Raw genomic sequence first — 25410 nt, 5'->3', positions numbered from 1 at the left:
CTTCAGTCTTTCAGTTCTTGTTCTAAATTGGTTCCGGGCTTTCATCCTCATGTTCTTATCAAAGGGTGGGAAATTGCCATTTTCCTCTGGGTTTATACAAGGGTATGGAGGTTTTGAAACTGGGGGTTGAATAGTTGGCACTTCCAAGATGAGCAGGATCCAAGGAGTCAGCAGCATTCTTGGAGAGAGGGGGCCAATGAAATAAAGAGCTTTCACACACTGTAAATTCCTGAATCTGCCCATGCCTTCTCTCCTTCCAATGTGCACCCTACAGAGCGCATGCCCGTTGCCATAGAGGACTCACAAACAGACGCACTAGGGTATGCAAGAGAGGTGAGTTTGGTATTAGGTTACCATTAAAACTGAATTAAAAGTGCATAGTGTAATAGGTATACAGTATTTTATAATTCGCACGAACACCCACGCATACAGGTCAGAGGAGATGCGAAACTGAGTAACAGGATACACACTTACGACTAGCCACGCATTATCGTGGGAGTGGCGACTCAAACACCGAGCAAGACAAACAAAACGTCAAACTGGTTTCCTCCTCGAGATCAAATGACACGTTACCTGTAGACGTTAGGGCAATTCGGATGGTCTGTATTTCTTTTTATTAATTGGACAAAGTAAAATGTAATTTTTTTTATCACCAAGACTATGGTAAACTTATAATTAAACGGTTATTATACTGTAGTTTTTCCTGATTAAACCGTGGAAGACGTGAAAAGCATAGGACAATCATTGCATCTGCGCGCAGATTGGAAAGTTAGCTATCGCAGCAGGTGCAGCCACCAAACCGGTGAGTCATTTGCAAGTAATTTATATATATTTTTTACCTGACCATGAACTAAATGTCAGTTAAAAAGTCTAAAATGTAGGTTTAAATTAGACCTATTTGTTAAATGTATGTATACTGAACAAAAATATAAACTCAACATGCAACAATTTCAAAGATTTTACAGAGTTTCAGTTCCTATAAGGAAATCAGTCAATTGAAATAAATTCATTAGGCCGTAATCTATGGATTTCACATGACTGGGAATACAGATATGCATCTGGTGGTCACAGATATCTTTAAAAAAGGGTGTGGATCAGACAGTATCTGGTGTGACCACCATTTTCCTCATGCAGCAAGACACATCTTCACATAGAGTTGATCAGGCTGTTGATTGTGGCATGTAGAATCTTGTCCCACTCTTCTTCAATGGAGGTACGAAGTTGCTGGCTATTGGTAGGAACTGGAATACGCTGTTGGACACTTCGATCCAGAGCATCCCAAACACGCTCAATGGGTGACATGTCTGGTGAGTATGCAGGCCATGGAAAAACTGGGACATTTTCAGCTTCCAGGAAATGTGTATAGATCCTTGCGATATGTGGCTGGACATTATCATGCTGAAACATGAGGTGATGGCGGCGGATGAATGGCATGACAATGGGCCTCGATCTTGTCACGGTATCTCTGTGCATTCAAATTGCCATTGATAAAAATGCAATTGTGTTTGTTGTCCATAGCTTATGCCTGCCCATACCATAACCCAACCGCCAGCATGGGGCACTCTGTTCACAACGTTGACATCAGCAAACCACTCCCCCACACGGCGCCATACACGTGGCAGCGGTTGGACTTACTGCCCAATTCTCTAAAACAATGTTGGAGGCGACGTATGGTAGAGAAATGAACATTCAATTGTCTGTCAACAGCTTGGGTGGACAGTCCTACAGTCAGCATGCCAATTGTGTGCTCCCTAAAAACTTGAGACATCTGTGGTGTTGTGTGATAAAACTGCACATTTTAGAGTGGCCTTTTATTGTCCCCAGCACAAGGTGTAATGTTCATGCTGTTTAATCAGCATCTTTATATGCCACATCTGCCAGGTGGATTGATTATCTTGGCAGAAGAAATGCTCACTGAAAGGGATGTAAACAAAATTGTGAACAACATTTTAGAGAAATAAGCTTTTTGTGTATATGGAAGGTTTCTGGGATCTGTTATTTCAGCTCATGGAACCAACATTTTACATGTTGCATTTATATTTTTGTTTAGTGTATTTTCATTCATGTGTGGCCTAGTTTATTTAGTCATGGGACATTCAAGGCATCTAGCCAGGTTCTCCAATAATTTTGTAGCAGCCTACCAAGGGGACCATACTTTTCTAAAATGGGTTGGAAATTATATTTATTTCATCACCATGGTTCGTTTGACACAATTTAAATATTCAAATGACACCATGATCAGACATGATAACATCTATCAGTACGACGACACATCTGTATCACAGGCAGCCTACTGTATTTACCATATAACCAGGGAAACATTGTTTTTAAACATCTCAAATTGACTGAAATATATTTTAAAGAACAAATGAACTGGGACAATGTAGTTTGGTTTATTCAAGTTGTGTTAACATTGACAGAAACATGACATGTTTCTCCCCATCCTTCCCGAAGGACTTCATGACTCATAAACTCATGCCTGGTTGGTCTGTAAGAACTTAGGTAATGATTAAAGGTAGACATATCTCAGAGGTATATCAAGTGTGTTTGTATACTTCCAAGTTAACTATTAGGTGGGTCACAGGAGTCATAAAAACGTCCCAATTGATGGCACTGATGGATGGGATGTTGGGGATGGGAGCTTTCTTCATGAGCCACAAATGTTTGAAGTTTAAAAAAAGGACAGTGAAAAGAGGAACCGGGCCATCAGGAAAGCTCAAGATATATATATGGACGTAAGGTCACAAACATTTTCAGCATGGTTGTACGTATGGTCCCAATAGGCCTATGTAACTCCAGTTAATAAGCGTAACCTTTTTAATTAGGCAGATAAGTCATTGATACAATGACTTCAAAGGATGCTGGGTAGTACAACACATTGTGCATGTGAAGCAACTGTGTAAGAACATTGGAGTGCATTAGAGCACCCTGAATGTAAAGCTGGAAGAAGAGACACAGTTGAAGTAGGAGGTTTACATACACTTAGGTTGGAGTCATTAAAATTTGTTTTCCAACCACTCCTCAAATTTCTTGTAAAAAACTATAGTTTTGGCAAGTCGGTTAGGACATCTACTTTGTGCATGACGCAAGTAATTTTTCCAACAATTGTTTACAGACAGATTATTTCACTTATAATTCACTGTATCACAATTCCAGTGGGTCAGAAGTTTACATACACTAAGTTAATGGTGCCTTTAAACAGCTTGGAAAATTCCAGAAAATTATGTCATGGCTTTAGAAGTTCCTGATAGGCGAATTGACATCATTTGAGTCAATTGGAGGTGTACCTGTGGTTGTATTTCAAGGCCTACCTCTGCTAGACATGGGAAAATCAAAAGAAATCAGCTAAGACCTCAGAAAGAATAGACTTCCACAAGCCTGGTTAATCCTTGGGAGCAATTTCCAAACGACTGACGGTATCCCGTTCATCTGTACAAACAATAGTACGCAAGTATAAACAGCATGGGACCACGCAGCTGTCATAACGCTCAGGAAGGAGACACATTCTGTCTCCTAGAAATGAACGTACTTTGGTGCAAGAAGTGCAAATCAATCCCAGAACAACAGCTAAGGACCTTGTGAAGATGCTGGAGGAAACGGGTACAAAAGTATCTACATCCACAGTAAAACGAGCCCTATATCGACATAACCTGAAAGGCTGCACAGCAAGGAAGACGGTTACTGCTCCAAAACCGCCATAAAAAAGCCAGACGACAGTTTGCAACTGCACATGGGGACAAAGATCGTACTTTTTGGAGAAATGTCCTCTGGTCTGATGAAACAAAAATAGAACTGTTTGGCCATAATGACCATGGTAATGTTTAGAGGAAAAAGGGTGAGGGTTGCAAGCCGAAGAACACCATCCCTACTGTGAAGCATGGGGTGGCAGCATCATGTTGTGGGGGTGCTTTGCTGCAGGAGGGACTGGTGGACTTCACAAAATAGATGGCATCATGAGGTAGGAAAATTACGTGGAAATATTGAAGCAACATCTCAAGACATCAGTCAGGAAGTTAAAGCTTGGTCGCAAATGGGTCTTCCAAATGGACAATGACCCCAAGCATACTTCCAAAGTTGTGGCAAAATGGCTTAAGGACAACAAAGTCAAGGTATTGGAGTGGCCATCACAAAGCCTTAACCTCAATCCCATAGAAAATTTGTGGGAAGAACTGAAAAAGCTTGTGTGAGCAAAGAGGCCTACAAACCTGACTGAGTTACACCAGCTCTGTCAGGAGGAATGGGCCAAAATTCACCTAACTTATTGTGGACGCTTGTGGAAGGCTACACAAAATTCTTGACCCAAGTTAAACAATTTAAATGCGATGCTACCAAATACTAATTGTGTATGTAAACTTCTGACCCACTGGGAACGTGATGAAAGAAATAAAATCTGAAATAAATCATTCTCTCTACTATTATTCTGACATTTCACATTCTTAAAATAAAGTGGTGATCCTAACTGACCTAAGACAGGGAATTGTTACTAGGATTAAATGTCAGGAATTGTGAAAAACTGAGTTTAAATTAGTTGGCTAAGGTGTATGTAAACTTCCGACTTCAACTGTACATGTTTGAGGGCTTGAAGAGCGGATGACACGTTCTTTAGAAAGAAACTTGACATGCCTGTTGTTTCACCTCCAACTGTTTACATTCCTGGACAGAGTCCTGTCTGTGGTTAGAGATGAGGAATGTGAACAATGGAGGAAGGGGAGTAGAGATCTAAGGGGGAGGGAAGGAGAGAGATGGTATATGGAGAGGGGAGAGACAGTAGATGGCCAGTCATTCAATTCAGTCCACATGTCTTAAAGCAGATATCCACAGACTTCTAGTCATCGTGCTAATGCTAGTTAGCATTGGCTCTTGAAACTACCTATAACTTCCTTAATAATGGACAGAGACATAAAAATGGTATCCACAAGTTCATCTGACTCTGGGGAAGTAGATCCCAGAGTATCCCTTTAAGACCTTTTGGTTTGACGAAAGAAAAACAGTTCTCACACATTGTGGAAAAGGCAGATGAATTAAGAGGAATGTGAGAAATGGAAGAGAGCAAAAATATAAATAGGGAGAAGAAGACAAGGCAGCTAGGCACAGAGGTACAGTGACATTGTTACCTACCTTTAGCCCATGCAGAGGGAGGCACCTGTCTGTTAATGCACTCAATCACTTCATGGCACATGTATATTTAATCACTCTTGTTTTCAGTCTCTCAACTCATGCTCAAGCCAAATTTCTTCAGCCTCCTGAGGTTGAAGAGGCGCTGTTGCGGCTTCTCCAACACACTGTCTGTGTCGTTGGACCATTTCAGTTTGTCCGTGATGTGTACGCTAAGGAAGTTAACATTCCACCTTCTCCACTGCTGTCCCGTTGGTGTGGATAGGGGGGTGCTCCCTCTGCTGTTTCCTGAAGTCCATGATCATCTCCTTTGTTTTGTTGACGTTAAGTGAGAGGTTGTTTTCCTGACAACACACTCCGAGTGTCCTCACCTCCTCCCTGTAGGCTGTCTTGTCGTTGTTGGTAGTCAAGCCTACTACTGTTGTGTCATCTGCAAACTTGATAATTGAAGTTGCATGGCCACGTAGTCATGGGTGAACAGGTAGTACAGGGGGGGGCTGAGCATGCATCCTTGTGGGGCCCCAGTGTTGAGGATCAGCGAAGTGGAGATGTTGTTTCCTACCTTCACCACCTGGGGTGTCCCGTCAGGAAGTCCAGGAACCAATTTCACAGGGCGGAGTTCAGACCCTGGGCCTCCAAACTTAATGATGAACTTGGAGGGTACTATGGTGTTGACGCGGCTAGGGATGCCATCTGGGCCGGCAGCCTTGCGAGGGTTAACACGTTTAAATGCCTTACTCAAATCGGCCACAGAGAAATCAAATTTATTTATATAGCTCTTCTTACATCAGCTGATATCTCAAAGTGCTGTACAGAAACCCAGCCTAAAACCCCAAACAGCAAGCAATGCAGGTGTAGAAGCACGGTGGCTAGGAAAAACTCCCTAGAAAGGCCAAAACCTAGGAAGAAACCTAGAGAGGAACCAGGCTATGAGGGGTGGCCAGTCCTCTTCTGGCTGTGCCGGGTGGAGATTATAAGATGTTATAGATGTTATAAGATGTTATATTATAAGATATAAGATGGCCAAGATGTTCAAATGTTCATAAATGACCAGCATGGTCAAATAATAATAATCACAGTAGTTGTCGAGGGTGCAACAAGTCAGCACCTCAGGAGTAAATGTCATTTGGCTTTTCATAGCCGATCATTGAGAGTATCTCTACCGCTCCTGCTGTCTCTAGAGAGTTGAAAACAGCAGGTCTGGGACAGGTAGCACGTCCGGTGAACAGGTCAGGGTTCCATAGCCGCAGGCAGAACAGTTGAAACTGGAGCAGCAGCACGGCCAGGTGGACTGGGGACAGCAAGGAGTCATCATGCCAGTAGCAGTGATCCAGTGTTTTTCCAGCGCGAGTGCTACAGTCAATATGCTGATAGAATTTAGATAGCCTTGTTCTCAAATTAGCTTTTTTAATATCACTAGTTCCAATAAATGCAACCTCAGGATATATGGTTTCCAGTTTGCATAAAGTCCAGTGAAGTTCCTTGAGGGCCGTTGTGGTATCTGCTTGAGGGGGATATACTAAACGGTCGGCATTGGATTGTGAGGAATTATAGGTCAGGTGAACACAAGGACTCGAGTTCCTGTATGTTGTTACAATTCCACCATGAGTCGTTAATCATGAAACATTCACCCCCACCCTCACGTGAGTGTGTCATTGAGGGTGGTTCTCAGTGTGGGGCAGTGGTGAAAAAGTACTCAATTGTCATACTTGACTAAATTTAAAGATACCGTTATAGACAATGACTCAAGTAAAAGTGAAAGTCACCCAGTAAAATACTACTTGAGTAAAAGTCTAAAAGTATTGGGTTTTAAATATACTTAAGTTCCAAAAGTAAATGTAATTGCTAAAATATACTTAAGTATAAATAGTTTCAAATTCCCAAATCAAATTCCCCAAATTTACCAAACCAGAAGTCACAATTTATTTTTATTTTTTTTGTATTTAATGATAGCCATGGGCACGCTCCAACACTCAGACATCATCTACAAACTAAACGTTTGTGTTTAGTGAGTCCGTCAGATTAGAGGCAGAAGGAATGACCAGGAATGTTCTTTTGATAAGTGTTTGAATTGGACCATTTTCCTGTCCTGCAAAGCGTTCAAATTGTAACCAGTAGTTTGGGGTGTCAAGGAAAATACATGGAGTAAAATGTACAATATTTTCTTTAGGAATGTAGTGAAGTAAAAGTAGAAGTTGTCAAAAATATAAATAGTAAAGTACAGATACCCTAAAAAGTACTTTAAAGTACTTTACACCACTGGTGTTGGGGTGTGGTTCGGTACTGTACCATGCAGGGCTGGAGTCTGTATCAGTGTTATCTAAACCTCATTACATGAAGCATGATATACTACACATAGTTGAAGGAATTCATTAAGTATACCACCTCCCTACTACTCTTGTCTCTTGGCATGCAGCACACACACACACACCACCCGGTAAGGATTCCATTTGAAATGTTTCATTTTTCTGTCGTCAAAAGGAGGCCTATAGATTGTGATGTCGATGACCTTGACAAGACATCACCTTTTAGAGGTTGCTGTGACTACATTATTCAATGGGCTCTGAGCACAGTCCTACTCTCATACATATGGTATGGATTCCATCTTGTATTTGTTTATGCTCAGCTAGAATAAAGAAGAAACAGACCAGGAAGTAGGCAACAATTCCAGGCGTTTGACACACTGCTGTTCATTTGGTTCCCAATGCAGATCATATTAATGATTCTTCAGGTCTTTATCCATCTTCATCTCATTCTAGGTGTTTAGGACAGTGATGTCAATGAGAGTGTGGCATCTATGAATCAAACTTTTCACATTGTTCTTGTAAAATACAGAAGGTTGAAACAGGAATTGGCTGCATTTGTGCTTTCACCTTTTCTCTGAAGTGCGCTGGTTGCGGTATCGTTTTGCTTTGACGTGACCTCATCTTGTTTCCATGACAGCATAACAAGCCCAACATGCAAACCACCTAGAATGAGTTAACAATTTAGGAGCAACTTGAACTTTTGAACTCCTCCTCAAAATCTAACATGTACTAAATTGTCATTATAATCTAATAGTTGATTCTGTAGCTGCCATATTTTGTAAAAAATGAATTGTAGTGAAAGTATGAATAAAGGCCTTAACATAACATCTGTCCATTCTCTCTCACCCTTCCTCTTTCTCTCCCTCTCACCCTTCCTCTTTCTCTCCCTCTCACCCTTCCTCTTTCTCTCCCTCGCACCCTTCCTCTTTCTCTCCCTCGCACCCTTCCTCTTTCTCTCCCTCTCACCCTTCCTCTTTCTCTCCCTCTCACCCTTCCTCTTTCTCTCCCTCTCACCCTTCCTCTTTCTCTCCCTCGCACCCTTTCTCTCCCTCGCACCCTTTCTCTCCCTCTCACCCTTCCTCTTTCTCTCCCTCTCACCCTTCCTCTTTCTCTCCATCTCACCCTTCCTCTTTCTCTCCCTCGCACCCTTCCTCTTTCTCTCCCTCTCACCCTTCCTCTTTCTCTCCCTCTCACCCTTCCTCTTTCTCTCCCTCTCACCCTTCCTCTTTCTCTCCCTCTCACCCTTCCTCTTTCTCTCCCTCTCAACCTTCCTCTTTCTCTCCCTCTCACCCTTCCTCTTTCTCTCCCTCCTCTCACCCTTCCTCTTTCTCTCCCTCCTCTCACCCTTCCTCTTTCTCTCCCTCCTCTCACCCTTCCTCTTTCTCTCCCTCGCACCCTTCCTCTTTCTCTCCCTCGCACCCTTCCTCTTTCTCTCCCTCGCACCCTTCCTCTTTCTCTCCCTCGCACCCTTCCTCTTTCTCTCTCTCGCACCCTTCCTCTTTTTCTCCCTCTCACCCTTCCTCTTTCTCTCCCTCGCACCCTTCCTCTTTCTCTCCCTCTCACCCTTCCTCTTTCTCTCCCTCTCACCCTTCCTCTTTCTCTCCCTCTCACCCTTCCTCTTTCTCTCCCTCGCACCCTTCCTCTTTCTCTCCCTCGCACCCTTCCTCTTTCTCTCCCTCTCACCCTTCCTCTTTCTCTCCCTCTCACCCTTCCTCTTTCTCTCCCTCGCACCCTTCCCTTTCTCTCCCTCTCACTCTTCCTCTTTCTCTCCCTCTCACCCTTCCTCTTTCTCTCCCTCTCACCCTTCCTCCCCCTCTCTGCCAGATGATCGCCACACCTCCTCACTCCCCTCGTCTCCCAGGCTCCCCATCATATCTGGGAGGACACTGCGTCCCCTGTCCGGCCCCCCCACCCTCCTCCCCTTGCCCCTCCCCTCCCTCCTCTCCCTCCTCTGGAGGGGTCACACTACGTCGGACCCCCCCCTCCTCCTGTCTCACACACACTCTGGACCACCTCCGCAGGCACAGCTGGCAGCCTGGAGCCATGATGTATGGCTGCCCCCCGCAGTACCAGCAACGCAGGTAGGGGGCGCACTAACAACCAATACTTACTAGTCCAGTGGTCAACAACCCTCTTTAGGTACAAGACTACAAGTTGCCCGTAGACACAGATCTAGGATCAGCTTACCTTTCCCAAATCCTAACCTTTATCATTAGGGCGGGGAAACCCAAGGCTGACGTCACATCAGTGTTGAGGGTAAAGCCTGACAAGATGGTGCCGACAAAGAAGGGCGAGATCTTACGAGTTCCAACTCAACTTTGCTATATAGTGACTATTATTACATTTGACCGCCAACCACTTCTGGACATCAGTTACTCACACACACTACATTGACACTCCCACACACATTCACATACACTACACACACACACACACACACAAGCTCACACACACACGCAAACTCACACACACACACTTTTACACACATAATTTGCTACTGCTACTCTCCTCTTTATTTTACTCTTATTATTATCTATCCCGATAACTAGTCATTTTACCCTGCCTTCATGTACATATTTACCTCAAATAACTCGTACCTTTAAACTGCATCGTTGGGAAGGGCTCGTAAACAAGTATTTCACGGTAAAGTCTACACCAGTTGTATTTGGCGCATGTGACAAACAAAATTGGATTTAGATTTTATTTGAGAGGGAGATAGTGATTTGAGGCAAATGCACAGCTTGCAACTCAACCATGTTCCTGGAGGGCTGCGGGAATCTGGGAGTGAACTGTGTAGGAGTATGCTTGCTATGTTCTAATATTTGTTTTAGGGATTGGCTGATCTAAGACCAGTGCTACCAGTATATAACTTCCCACACATATAGTCAATGCTGTTGTTATCTCTGGCATTCCTGGTCTAACTGCTGGTGTTCTTATCAGTGCTGTTTTAGCTGGCCCTCTCCTACTCTCTTCTTTGCTCATCTATTCTGCTTTTAATTCACTGAGCGTGGCAATGTTCTTTCTCTTTTCCTGTAGCTTGTCCCTCTCTCTCTCTGTCTTTATCTATCCTTTATCTATCATTCTTTTTTTCCACCCATTTATCCAAGATGTTGGTTACAATTTTTCATAAAAATAAATAAATAAATTCACTAACCCTTCCACCCCTCCCCTAATTGGAGTAAAATGAACGAATACACTTAGGCTTCTACATACTATATAAATGTTATGGACACAATCAATTTTACAATAGTTATCTTTTGATTGTTTTTACTCCTTTCTTTCCTCTACCCCTCCCATCTATTTCTGAACACCATCCAGTTTGATTTCTATTTGCCTTATATTTGTAACTGTGCTGTTTCACAAAAGTTCTGAACCTATATACACTACCGTTCAAAAGTTTGGGGTCACTTAGAAATGTCCTTGTTTTTTTGATTGTTTTTACTCCTGTCATTCCGCCAGTTTTATTGCTTCTTTAAGCAGGACCGTTTTCAGCTGTGCCAACATAATTGCAAAAGGGTTTTCTCATGATTAATTAGCCTTTTAAAATGATAAACTTGGATTAGCTAACACAACGTGCCATTGGAACACAGGAGTGATGGTTGCTGATAATGGGCCTCTGTACGCCTATGTAGGTATTCCATAAAAAAATCTGCCGTTTCCAGCTACAATAGTCATTCACAACATTAACAATGTCTACACTGTATTTCTGATCAATTTGATGTTATTTAAATGGACAAAAAATGTGCTTTTCTTTCAAAAACAAGGACATTTCTAAGTGACCCCAAACTTTTGAATGGTGGTGTACATTTTACGGACACAGGCTACAATTTGGTTTCCATTGTCTTTTACCTGACATCTGACATGCAAATGGATTTTAACAATCTTTTGGAGAGAAAGCAGGAGAGGGGGAGGGAGACAAAGCAGAAGTATAAGTGCAGCCGCCAGCGAATAAAGTCAGGTCATCAACACAACGTACTCTCAAAAACAAGAAGAGCGTGAAATCACTAAGCTACACACACACACAAGCAGGATGACTGACTGCTGCTTTCTCCACTAGACCTCTACTCCCCTCCTCTCTACTCAACTACTCTACTGTGACACTACCCTCTCTCTCCCCCTCCCTCCCTCTCTCCCCCAGTGTGAGTCTGGAGGGTTTTGACCCAGAAGAGATGGAGCGGGTGCTCCTTGGAGCCCTGGAGGGGTCCAGCAGAGGGGGGCGGGACCCTCGCCGAGCCCCCATCACCTCCTTTGGCCAAGAGCTGGGCTCCCTGCTGTCACTCACGGAGGAGGAGGCGGGCTGCCAGACCCCGGTCTTCTCCCCATTGGAGGTGAAGCTAAGTCCAGACTGATGGGATTGAAGCATCATGTGTGTGTGTGTGTGTGTGTACGCACGTGTTTGAGTGTGTGATAAATATAATTTGCTAACATGAATGAAGATGGAAGACTTGAGATAAAGTAACCTTATTTAGAGCACAGACAGTAACACACACACAGACAGTAACACACACACACAGACAGTAACACACACACACACACAGTAACACACACACAGACAGTAACACACACACACACAGTCACACACACACACAGTCACACACACACACACAGTCACATGCACACGTCTCCTGCCAGCAGTGGCAAGCACGTCTTGGGTTATTTTGTTGCAAATACACACAGCCTCTCACTGATGCTCTTTTCTTTGTTTATTATGGAAAGAGCCGTTTATAAACTCAAGTCATACACTCTCTATCTCTCCCTCCTCTCTCTCTTGCTCTCTCCCCTCTATCTCTTCCTCTCTCTATCTCTCTCTCTCTCTCTGACACACTGTGGCCCTTGTCTCTTGTCTGTGGTGTGTTAGGAGCAGTCGTCTCAGCTGCAGGGCTTCAGTGCCTCCGCTCCCTCCCTGTGTGCCAGTCCCAGTCTGCGCCAGCTACCCAATGCCAACCTCCACCCTCCAACCCACACAAACACTGATACACACTCTCCGACACCTCACACACACCCCTACACACACTCACAAAACCACCAGCATCATCGTCATCAGCCTTGCCATCGCTCCTACTCAAACTCCAATTCCATCTCCCAATGCCACTACCAAGGTAGGACAGTAGGACTCTCCATTTGTGAGTGTGTGGAGACTCTCCTGACTGTTTGAAGGGCAGATAGTGTGTGTGTGTGTGTGTGTGTTCCTATCTGTGTGCAGCTATGCGGAAGTCTTCTTCCTGTGTTTGTTCTCACTGGGGGCTGCTGCTGTCGTCGTTAGCCACGGAACAGAAAGCGCTGTGTTCTCAGGCTCTCCTATCTCCTCTCTCGCTCTCTCCATTTCACCTTATGTTCACTATTCATCCTTTCATTCCACGGCATCAGCAGATATCGTTTTAATCACGCCTTGACGGTGTTAAATCAACTGTCTCGTGTTGTTTCATCCTTGTCTTTCTTCATGCATTTGTTAACTCTTGGTCACAGCCATCGTTTGGATTAAACGTGTTTGCCAAGAACCTGCAGAGCAGAGAGAGAGGTTTGTCACTTATCAGGCGATGCACTTCAATCTATCTGGGATCTTACGTCTATGTATGTATGTATGTATGTATGTATGTATGTATGTATGTATGTATGTATGTATGTATGTATGTATGTATGTATGTATGTATGTATGTATGTATGCATGTATGGAGGGACAGTTTTGAGGTAATGGGATGACTAAGTTTGTTTCTGCTTTCTGCCTCTCTCTTCCTCTCTGTATCTATCTGTCTTTCACTTTCGCTCTCTTTGTCTGTCTCCGTCTCTGTCTCTCTTCTGTCTCTCTCTCTCTCTCTCTCTCTCTCTCTCTCTCTCTCTCTCTCTCTCACATACAGAGTCTTCCCTGGGCTCTGTATTTGGGGGTTCCACACAGAGGTGAGTTGCCTCTCTCTCTCTTCCTGATGACCTGTGTTCACTAACAACCCTATAGAGCACATGATCTCATCTGTGACTGACTGCTTTTTGACTCACATCCCCATAGTAACACACCTTTTCCTCTAAGCTAGGCTGAATGCAAACTCATCCTGTCTTATGGAAGGATGTTTCTCTTCACCTCTTTCTCAGTGTGGATGCGGAGCTTGGTGAGCTGTGGGGGCAAGAAGAGAGGCAACGGCTGGGCGAAGAGAGAGAGAGGCGGAGGGAGGAGAGAAGGACGGAGGGACTGAGGGGTGCTCCCCCCGGGGAGGAGAGGGGGGAGAAGACGGGAAGCCCTCTGGGACGCACCTTCAGCTTCCTGCGCAAGATGGCTGGCCAACGCAAGGTGAGAGAGTGAGAAAGAGGAGAGTGTGGGTGTGTGTGTTTCAGAGTGTCTGTGTCTCTCTGTGGTTGTGGGTGCATGTGGATGTGACCCTGTCACAGCTGTCACTATGCAGTAGAGTACTTGAGTAGAGTGCAGGGCCGTCTCTAAGGACAGAGAGTTGGAGTTTGATAGTAGGCTAGCTTTCCCCTGCAGTGTCGAGTCCCAGAGAGGAAGTGACCGTATCTGCTTTATTTAGATTTACTTGTGAACCACCTCCGGTAACAGTTTTGGCAAACATATGCTGTTTGCCAAGAATAACACAGTGTTACAGCACTGATATGCAGTTGAAGTCTGAAGTTTACATACACTTAGGTTGGAGTCATTAAAACTCATTTTTAAACCACTCCACAAAGTTCTCGTTAACAAATTATAGTTTTGGTAAGTCGGTTAAGACATCTACTTTGTGCATGACACACACAATTTTTCCAGCAATTGTTTACAGACTATTACAGATTATTTTACTGTATCACAATTCCAGTGGGTCAGAAGTTTACATACACTAAGTTGACTGTGCCTTTAAACAGCTTGGAAAATTCCAGATAATTATGTCATGGCTTTAGAAGTTTGTGATAGGCTAATTGACATCATTTGAGTCAATTGGAGGTGTACCTGTGGATGTATTTCAAGGCCTACCTTCAAACTGCCTCTTTGCTTGACATCATGGGAAAATCAAAAGAAATCAGTCAAGACCTCAGAAACAATTGTAGACCTCCATAAGTCTGGTTCATCCTTGTGAGCAATTTCCAAATGCCTGAAGGTACCACGTTCACCTGTACACACAATAGTACTTAAGTATTAACACCATGGGACCACGTAGCCATATTACCGCCCAGGAAGGAGACGCGTTCTGTCTCCTAGAGATGAACGTACTTTGGTGCGAAAAGTGCAAATCAATCCCAGAACAACAGCAAAAGACCTTGTGAAGATGCTGGAGGAAACAAAAAGTATCTATATCCACAGTAAAACGAGCCCTATATCGACATAACCTGAAAGACCGCTTATCAAGGAAGAAGCCACTGCTCCAAAACCGCCATAAAAAAGCCAGACTACGGTTTACAACTGCACATGGGGACAAAGATCGTACTTTTTTGGAGAAATGTCCTCTGGTCTGATGAAACAAAAATATAACTGTTTGGCCATGATGAACATCGTTATGTTTGGAGGAAAAGGGGGACGCTTGCAAGCCGAAGAACACCATCCCAACCGTGAAGCACGGGGGTGGCAGCATCATGTTGTGGGGTGCTTTGCTGCAGGAGGGGCTGGTGTACTTCACAAAATAATTGGCATCATGAGTAAGGAAAATTATGTGGATATATTGAAGCAACATCTCAAGACATCAGTCAGGAAGTTAAAGCTTGGTCACAAATGGGTCTTCCAAATGGACAATGACCCCAAGCATACTTCCAAAGTTGTTGCAAAATGGCTTAAGGACAACTAAGTCAAGGTATTGGAGTGGCCATCACAAAGCACTGACCTCAATCCTATAGAAAATGTGTTGGACTGAACTGAAAAAGTGTGTGCGAGCAAGGAGGCCTACAAACCTGACTCAGTGCCACCAGCTCTGTCAGGAGGAATGAGCCATAATTCACCAAACTTATTGTGGAAAGCTTGTGCAAGGTTACCTGAAACGTTTGACCCAATTTAAACAATTTAAAAGGCAATGCTACCAAATACTAATTGAGTGTATGTAAACTTCTGACCCACTGGGAATGTGATGAAAGAAATAAAAGCTGAAATAAATCATTCTCTCTACTATTATTCTGACATTTCACATTCTTAAAATAAAGTGGTGATCCTAACTGACCTAAGACAGGGAATTTTTGCCCTTGATTAAATGTCAGGAATTGTGAAAAACTGAGTTTAAAAGTTTTTGGCTAAGGTGTATGTAAACTTCGGTCTTCAACTGTATGTACAACAATGTTGTCAAAGCAGTAACCACAACAGTATTATTCATTATGTTGGGCGAGGCGCTCTCTCTTGTGCTGCTTAGATTATTCATGACGATATCTGTCTGAATTACAACAGGATCTTTCTTTTCTTCTTTTTTTTCTTGAACCTTTTTACTGAACTCGGCAAGTCAGTTAAAGAACACATTATTATTTACAATGACGGCCTAGGAACAGAGGGTTAATGACAGATTTGTACCTTGTCAGCTCAGCTTCGATCTAGCAACTTTCGGTTACTGGCCCAACGCTCTAAACACTACCTGCCGCCCCACCTCTTGATTTCTTGAAGAACATTTTTAAGTGTTTGTTCTAGTGGGTTGGCAGTGTTTACTGTGTGTGTGTGTGTGTGTGTGTGTGTGTGTGTGTGTGTGTGTTTGTCATTACAACAATCTTTAAACAGCAGGGGGAGACTCTGTTCTGTGAGTTGGATATGAGAAGTGAAGTGGAATAAGCAGCACTGTGGCCCTCAGCAGGATGATGTGTGGCCAAGTTGATGATTTAAGCATTCCACACTTGAACTGAACTTGGGTACAGCTGGTGTTCTTGTATGTGTGTTATTTGTGTCCTACTAATCTCTGGTGGACAGACGGACGTCTCATAACTAGCATCAAGTTTCTGATGCAATTATGCAAGATTTAAATGCTGGGTTTCAGAGATTACTGTCTTACTAATAAGCCCGACCAAAGAGCAGTATGCAGCATCACACTTTTTGGCAATTGTATATTTTCTTTTGACATGTAACACCCTCGTATACATCAAGTTGATGGATTCTTGTCTGTATATTGTTCAATAATAAAAAAAAAAACTAAAAACAAGGGAGACAAAAAAAAGTCATTAAAAAAAGCCCTACCAGCCCCTCTGACCACTCTTGCGTCCCTGATTTAAGACCCACTGGGTTGCCAGATTCCTTAGAGGTCCTTATCATGGGGGTTGCCAGATTGTACCCTCCATCTCAACTGATTAGAAGTCTTTGTGATGTCACAGGGGCGTGGCTGCGATTTTGATGATCAGCAGTTCATTTACGCGATGACACCATCGCCTCCGACGGCCTGTTAGAGACAGATAGCTGCTGGCCCTGTTTGACGGAGCTATTTCTGAAACAACATCCAACCTCTGTGTGTGTGTGTATGTGTGTGTGTGTGTGTGTGTGTGTGTGTGTGTGTGTGTGTGTGTGTGTGTGTGTGTGTGTGTGTGTGAGAGAGAGATGTGGTGTAACCAGGTATGTGGGGTTTGTCCACACCCTTGGTGCTGTATGTTTAGTGGCTCCTGGACTCCAGACCATAAGACAGAAAAGAGACAAGGGAGAAACCCCAGAAGAGTGAACAGCAGTCAGAAAGAAAGAGACTGAGCTCACTTTTCCAGACCTTTCCTCTCTACAGCAGTTATGAGCTCTGTCTCTCTCACTATAACATGTGACGTCTCAAGAAGTCAGCATACTCTGGAATGTGAATCAGTCCTGTGTGCTTCTGTGTGTGTACAGGACCGTCTGTATTTCTACTGACCTCAGTGTTATATAGAGCAGGCTGATCTGGCTCTATATGTTAGACAGAGACATGTGGTGGCTTTAGATTAAGCCCAGTACTCTCATAATGATAATATGTCATGTCTTTCAGAATGGACGGAGCTGAGAACATAACACATTACAAGATCACAAGTCTGTTATTCATACACTCTTAGAAAAAAGGGTTCTTCGGCTGTCCACATAGGAGAACCCTTTTTTGGTTCAAGATTAAACCCACATTTGGTTCCTGGTTAAAATCATTTTTTGGTTCCAGGTATAACCCTTTTTTTGGTTCCAGGTATAATCCATTTTGGCTCCAGGTTAACCCCTTTTTTTGGTTCAAGGTTAAACCCTTTTTTGGTTCCAGGTATAACCCTTTTGGGTTCTATGTAGAGCCCTCGGTGGAAAGGGTTCCACATGTATTTAGTTTAGCTTATTAATTTGACAATTTAAAAAAAACAGCACATAAAAGTAGGCTGTTATATAACCTAATAAAATCTGGGACTTATTTCAAGTCCTTATTTCAAGTTATTTCAGTCCTCTTGAGACAAGATGGCGAGGCAAGATCGAACACAGTTAAACACAGTATGGCAGTGAAATAATAAAACAAAAACAGACAAGAAGAACATCTATCTCATCATTGCTGTTACATCATAGGGGTTATTCATATGGTCACAGAAGACATCAAACACATTTTTACTTTATTTTTAAAGCTGCCCAGGGAGGACGTTGTTTTTTTATGGGCAGAGGCAGAGGGGTTCTACATGGAACCAAAAGGGTTCTTCAAATGGTTCCCCTATGGGCACAGCCAAAGAACCTTTTCAGGTTCTAGATAGAACAAAAACGTTCTAAAAGAGTGTACCTGTACAAATATGTATTCTACTACTCTGAACAAAAATATAAACGCAACATTCAACAATCTCAAAGATTTTACTGAGTTACAGTTCATATAAGGAAATCAGTCAATTTAAATCAATTAATTGGGCCCTAATCTATGAATTTCACATAACATGGGTGGGCCTGGGAGGGCATAGCACTGTCAGTGCTTACAGAAATAAATCATCTGTCCGGGTGGCTGGTCTCAGATGATCCCACAGGTGAAGAAGCCAGATGCGGAGTTCCTAGGCTGACGTTGTAACGGCAGCTCAGGACTGACGGGCGGCTCCGGCAGCTCAGGACTGACGGGCGGCTCCGGCAGCTCAGGACTGACGGGCGGCTCCGGCAGCTCAGGACTGACGGGCGGCTCCGGCAGCTCAGGACTGACGGGCGGCTCCGGCAGCTCAGGACTGACTGGCGGATCCGGCAGCTCAGGACTGACGGGCGGATCCGGCAGCTCAGGACTGACGGGCGGCTCCGGCAGCTCCAGCAGCTCAGGACAGACGGGCAGCTCTGGCCTGGAGAGAGAACCTGGAGGGAGGAGACGGAGAGACAGCCTGGTGCGTGGGGCTGCCACAGGACCCACCAGGCTGGGGAGTCCTACAGGAGGCCTGGTGCGTGGAGGAGGCACCGGATGGACCAGGCTGTGGAGGAGCACTGGAGCCCTGGTGCGCAGCCTTGGCACCACTCCTCCAGGCTGGATGACCATCTAGAGTGCAGGCACAGGTTGAACCGAGCTGTGGGGGAGCACTGGAGATCTGGTGTATACTACTCGCACCTCTCCCTTAGGCTCAATGCCCACATTCGCCCGGCACGGGCGGAGCGTAGGCATAGGACGCACTGCCCCCTCCCAGCGCCCCGGAGACATAGCACGCAGAGCCGGCGCAGGATAACCTGGGCCGAAACGGCGTACCGGAGACCAGACACTCTGAGCCGGCACAACACGCCCTGGCTGGATGCCCACACTCGCATGGCACTTGCGGCGGGCTGGCCTATAGTGCACCGGGCTATGAGCTCATACTGGCGACACCGTGCGCTTGACCACATAACATGGTGCCTGACCAATACTGCGCTTCCTCCGGTAAGCACGAGGAGTGGGCTCAGGTCTCCAACCTGATTTTGCCACACTCCCCGTGTGCCCCCCCAAAAATTTTTTGGGGGGGGCTGCCTCTCGTGCCTGTCGCGCTGCCGTGCTGCCTCCTCATATCGCCGCCGCTCAGCTTTCGCTGCCTCCAGTTCTTCCTTGAGGTGGCGATATTCCCCAGCCTGTGCCCAGGGTCCCTTGGCGTCTAAAATCTCCTCCCATGTCCATGAGTCCAGAGAACGCTGCTGATCGATACCTCGCTTCTTGGTCCTTGGTTGGTGGGTAGTTCTGTAACGGCTGTCGTAGGTGGAAGAAGGTGAGGACCAAGGTGCAGCGTGGTACGTGTTCATACTTTTAATAATGGAACTGAACACTGATTAACAAAACACAAAGAACAACCGAAACAGTTCTGTCTGGTGCAGACACAAAAACAGAAAGCAAACACCCACAACCAAAATGGGGAAACAGTATGATTCTCAATCAGAGACAACGAACGACACCTGCCTCTGATTGATAACCATACCAGATCAAACACATAGAAATATAACCACATAGAAAAAAGAACATAGACTACCCACCCCAACTCACACCCTGACCAAACTAACACAAAGACATAATGAAGGAACTAAGGTCAGAACGTGACAGACGTGGTTACAAGTAGTCTGCGATTGTGAGCCCGGTTGGACGTACTGCCAAATTGGAGGTAGTTTATGGTTGAGAAATTAACATTCAATTATCTGGAAACCGCTCTGGTGGACATTCCTGCAGTCAGCATGCCAATTGCACACTCCCTCAAAACTTGAGACATCTGTGGCATTGTGTTGTTTAAAAAAAGAGCTAATTTTAGAGTGGCCTTTTATTGTCCCCTGTACAAGTTGCGCCTGTGTAATGATCATGCTGTTTAATCAGCGTCTTGATATGCCACACCTGTCAGGTGGATGGATTGTCTTGGCAAAGGAGAAATGCTCACTAACAGGGATGTCAACAAATTTGTGCACAGAATTTGAGAGAAATGCTCTTTTTGTGCGTATAGAACATCGTATGAGATCTTTTATTTCAGCTCATGAAACATGGGAACAACATTTTACATGTTGCGTTTATATTTTTATAGTTGATATTTTTTGAGTAGTTGAGTAGGAGGAAGTTATGTTTGTAGATTGACACGTACCTCGCTTAAGAGCAAACGCATCTGGACAACATATATCTGGGTTTTGTTGGTGTGTGTCCACTGTGTCCCATAGAGAGAGAAAGAGGAAGTGTGTGTGTGCTCAGCATCATTTATTGGTGGTGTGTGTGTGTGTCTCTCTGTGTTTAACAGTGAATGTACTTAACAGTTTTACGTAAGAAAATAGGTATTTAATAGCTCTTGGCCAAAGTCACACCTCTATTTTCCCTTCATTCCTCATTCCCCCTCTCTTTTCCCTGCTTTCTCTCTCTCCATTAGCTTAATCTCTCTCTCTTTCCCAGCTGGGCAGTTACTGCTTCGGGTGGCAGGATTGCATCAGCAAGCCGGCTTTTCTCCTCCGCTATCCCTCTCTCCCCAGCTCCCCCTCTCTCCCCAGCTCCCCCTCTCTCTCCATCACTCCACCCCCACTCCTCAGTTCATTTGTCTCAATCCCACCCCATTTTCCTCCCTTGCTCTCAATGCCTCCCCTTCTCTGCTTATACTCTCTCTTGCACCACTTTCTGTTATTCTTCTCTGCCGTCCCTTCTACAGTCCCCACTCCATCTCTCTCCCTTTGCTTTTCTCTTCACCCTTTCATATATCCACTTCTTCCTCCATCTTTCCATCATTTTCTATTCTCCCTCTCCCTCCCATCTACAGTGTCTGATAATCTCTCTCTGCTTCCTCTCTTCATCTCTCTTTATCTCCCCTTCTACCTCCCTCATTCCATCTCGCTATCTCTCTTTTCACCTCTCTTTATCCCCCCTTCTACCTCCCTCATTCCATCTCACTATCTCTCTCTTCACCTCTCTTTATCCCCCCTTCTACCTTCCTCTTTCCATCTCGCTATCTCTCTCTTCACCTCTCTTTATCCCTCTTCTACCTCCCTCATTCCATCTCGCTATCTCTCTCTTCACCTCTCTTTGTCCCCCCTTCTACCTTCCTCTTTCCATCTCTCTCTCTCTTTTCTACTTTTATCTCCCCTATTCCAAATGTCCATTCTGAGGTAGTAGGAGTTTAAACAAACTGAGGCAGGCAGAACAGCGGATATGAAACCCATAAAGAAGCCTGCGGAGGTCCAGAGAGTATTAGCCAAGCAAATATACCCTTCCTGATTAAAGCTGTCCCGCTATCGCACCACATCCTTTCCATATCGTCTAATATCCTATCATACCAACATGTTCACTACTAACTGCTCTTCGTCTCTCTCCTCTGTCCATTCCTCATCGTCACTCTCTTTATCCCTCGCTCTCTTTGTTTTCCATTCGTCATATCGGAAACTATGCGAAGGGGGATGTCATGTTATAGATGCTTATAACTGTTTATGAGGACTCTTTCGCTAAATGACGTGCTCCTCTTTTCTGTTTTGAAAGGGAATACTGTTGCCCTCATCACGCTGTTACACATTTTCTCGTTCTCTAACACACACACACACACTTTTTCTCTCACTCACTCTGTAATGTGAGGCGTTGTTGTCTCCCTCACAATAACTCTTCAGAGGGTTAGTGTGTGACAGTGACACTTGGTGTGTGTGTGTGTGTGTGTGTGTGTGTGTGTGTGTGTGTGTGTGTGTGTGTGTGTGTGTGTGTGTGTGTGTGTGTGTGTGTGTGTGTGTGTGTGTGTGTGTGTGTGTGTGTGTGATGTTGGGTGACTATGGTCAATAGAAGTATTGTACTGTATCCAACACCTGTGTGCTGTTTCATATCATACCTGCCAGGTATTGCACGCACTCACTCACTCACGCTTGCATGCACACACGTGTGTGTGTGTGTGTGTTTGGCCATGTCGGAAAGCAATTGGTATCAGATGAGGACTCATGAAGAGAAGATGATGACCTGAGGAGCTGGAGAGGATCACAGTGGAGAAGGAAGGATGAAGATAGCCCTCAACTGAACCAGAGAAGAAGAAGAGAGAGAAACAGAGAGTGATAATACATTGTGCATGCTCAGAGAGGTGGTGAAGGAAGGATGCAGATAGCCCTCAACTGAACCAGAGAAGAAGAAGAGAGAGAAACAGAGAGTGATAATACATTGTGCATGCTCAGAGAGGTGGAGAAGGAAGGATGCAGATAGCCCTCAACTGAACCAGAGAAGAAGAAGAGAGAGAAACAGAGAGTGATAATACATTGTGCATGCTCAGAGAGGTGGAGAAGGAAGGATGCAGATAGCCCTCAACTGAACCAGAGAAGAAGAAGAGAGAGAAACAGAGAGTGATAATACATTGTGCATGCTCAGAGAGGTGGAGACGGGAACGTCCAGTAAAGTAGAAATTGGGCGTTTTCCTCTCTTGTTGCTTTCTAAATTTAGCCCCGGGTCACTCTTAAGTGCCTCCTTGATTAACCCGCCCTTCTCCCTCTTTTCCTTCTCTCCATCATAACAGTCCATCTATTCCTTTACTATTCTTCTCTTTTCCTTGTTATATTCCCAAATACATGAACCATTTCCAGTCCACATTTTGCCTTCAAGGCATCACCTCCCAACAGATGGTTCCTCTTCCAGGCATTGCCCAAATGGGAGGTTTTCACGATGATGTGTTTGCCACGTCAACAGACCAACTCACATTATGTGGCTCAAGTTGCGCAGCTTAATAATGGAGATTTCACACAATCTGAAATGTGCTGTAAATGTACAGTAAACCATAGGGGGCAACCATAGACTGTACAGGGGCACAACTCATTTAGCGAACCTAAACATGAAGCCTAGGTTTACACACCAAGCAACCTTCACCTCTAGAGGTGTGGTTCAAAAAATATAGCCACCATCTGATTATTGGCTTTTGATTACGTCTCTTTACCCAGTGGGCGGGTTAAGTACTCAATATTCATCTGTGGTTGGTGAAAATAATGAAAGGGGGTGTTTTGCTCCGAATGTTCGCTCCTCCTCCTGAGTGCTGAGTTCGAGTTTCCTGCATGAGAAACTGTTCAGTTGTTCGTCGAGGCGCGTACTCCGACATATGGAGAAAAGTTAACGGATTCGCCCTCCATGCGCTATTATCTGACGCCGCCTGTTCCACTGGAAACATCTAACTGTCATTTTATCAACGTTTATTAAAATATTGTAATAAAGGGAAAGAGAAGGATAGGAGATCACCTTTGATTTAAATTGAGGATCATTCTCTGTTGATCCCGTCCTCGTTATGTCCCGTGTCACTGAACCGCTGCCAAAAACGCGTCAAGAGAGAATGAAAGAAATCAATTTACGGGTGAGTGAATAGTCATATGGCTAAATAACTGTTCAGTAAAGTATTCAATAGCATAGATAATACATTTACATTTTCAATACCAATTTGTTAAAATGTAGTAGGCCACGAGTAGCCTATATCAATAGTTCTGTAACATGGGTTATTCTAACATGTATAATAGCCTACATGTGTTTATTATTTAAATAGATCATGATGATTTTTTACAGTAAAATACTGCAATGACTTGGAAATGCCCCATTTACTCATCCCGGGTATACCAAGATGAGTGGGAAAACGAGAGCGCTCTCTTGGACTCCTGCTTTGTATGGTAGTAACTGGCAATGTAATGAAACAACCTTTTAATAATGATTTAGACTACTATTAAGGCTAATGGTTTTGTCTTCTTTGTCAATGTTTGTCCCGCACCTTGCATATCATAGAAAACCATATCGCTTGGCAAAAGGGTTGCATAGTGCGGCACAGCAGCCAAAGCTTGAGACCCCGAACATGCTGTCCGTGATAGAGGAAATCGCTTGGGGGAGGGGGGAAAACCGCAAGTGTGTCATTGGTCTAGTCGTGGACTATACGGAATATTACGGATCAATAATATGTCGAACAGTAATTGCAATACGATGCAGTTATGCTATTAGACACATGACACGTATTCAAAAATTGAAATATTGTTCAACTGTATTCTGAGCGATACCGTTGCAAATGCTCTACAACGTTATACGTCAAAGAGATGCCTATAGCCTATTCTTATAATCATTGGATTTGTTATAAGTCTCCCGGGCTCTGTTGTCTGTCTTCGCCATGTGATTTGGTTGCTGCAGCATGATGATAAGGATACATTGTCTCTGTTTCGCAGTAATTGTATCAAGCACTCTGAAAGTGACAAGAGTGGAATATAGCACAGTTGTGGATGTGTGTTGCCGTCATGTGCTGCACAGTACTAGGTCACACACAGATGCTGACATATCCCAATTGAAAAAGTAGTTTCTCAAATACACTCTTGTAAAAAAAGGTGCCATCCCCGTAGGAGAACCCTTTGAAGACCCATTTTTGGTTCCAGGTAGAACCCTTCCCACAGAGGGGACAGTCGAAAGAACCATTTTGAATCTCTTTTTTCTGAGTGTATGGTATGGATAAAAGATCAGAACGTTGAATGTGTTTGGATGAACAGATCACTCCTTGTCTTGTGTGTCTGAGTTCTACTCAACACGTGTGGTCATGCTGTTTACTGTCCCTTCACACCTGTTTAAATCAGAAACATTTCTACAAGTTTAGCATCCGTTTAGACCACATGACCTGTTCACTTCCCTTTCCCAGCCTTCTCTTCTGCTCCACTTTGGATCCAGATCTGGACCAGTTCTTATCTTCAACAGAGTCCCCATAGTGTCCTTTTAATGCATGAAATATGTTGGCTCTATTTTATAGTCTTAGAACATGGCAATAGTACATATCCCTCCTCTCTCCCGTTAGCCTGTCTACCCCCCCCCCCCCCGCAGAGGGTGTGTATAACCTGTTGTCTTGTGTTCCTGGTCTTTGACAGGTTAAACAGGTGTAATATGCTCCTCTTGCTTTATGCCTATCATTATTGCAGCAGTTTTAATTCATCTTACTGCTTCCTGATCAGAAGGCAAAGTGTGTGTGTGTGTGTGTGTGTGTGTGTGTGTGTGTGTGTGTGTGTGTGTGTGTGTGTGTACAGGGAATGTGTGCTACTATCTCTGTGTGATGTGTACTGTGAGGTTGGTCTGTGTGTATACTATGACACCTTATCTCACTGCTTTGTGTGTGGTTGAAGTCAGAGCTCAGATGTTTACAGGTAAGTTCCTATGGAAACACAAGTGTCAATGTAGTTCTGTCTTGTGTAGCCTTTTGCTTGGTTAACCTTTAATGGGGAAGGCCACAACAGAAG

At 44.2% G+C, this 25410-nt stretch overlaps 1 protein-coding gene across 7 annotated transcripts in view; it reads left to right on the top strand.

The window, feature by feature from the left end:
* Nucleotides 1–182: 182 nt before the first annotated feature.
* arhgef2 (rho/rac guanine nucleotide exchange factor (GEF) 2) overlaps nt 183–25410 on the top strand; it is a 54653-nt gene continuing 29425 nt past the window's right edge. Inside the window, exons 1-7 of one of the 7 annotated variants that reach the window (XM_064945749.1) lie at nt 522–599; nt 698–802; nt 9246–9502; nt 11560–11749; nt 12280–12520; nt 12888–12939; nt 13506–13701. In XM_064945749.1, the coding sequence (XP_064801821.1) occupies nt 9246–9502; nt 11560–11749; nt 12280–12520; nt 12888–12939; nt 13506–13701 (936 nt within the window). In that variant the 5' untranslated portion in view covers nt 522–599; nt 698–802. Of the gene's footprint in view, nt 334–521; nt 600–697; nt 803–9245; nt 9503–11559; nt 11750–12279; nt 12521–12887; nt 12940–13276; nt 13317–13505; nt 13702–23225; nt 23514–25410 lie in introns of those variants that run through there. The other 6 variants (XM_064945746.1, XM_064945745.1, XM_064945748.1 and 3 more) reach the window with 6 other exon arrangements.

The sequence above is a fragment of the Oncorhynchus masou genome, chromosome 29 (genome assembly GCF_036934945.1).
Source record: "Oncorhynchus masou masou isolate Uvic2021 chromosome 29, UVic_Omas_1.1, whole genome shotgun sequence".
Lineage (NCBI taxonomy): Eukaryota > Metazoa > Chordata > Actinopteri > Salmoniformes > Salmonidae > Oncorhynchus > Oncorhynchus masou.
The sequence above is the reverse complement of the archived record's forward strand: the minus strand, read 5'-3'. Positions and strand labels throughout refer to the sequence as shown.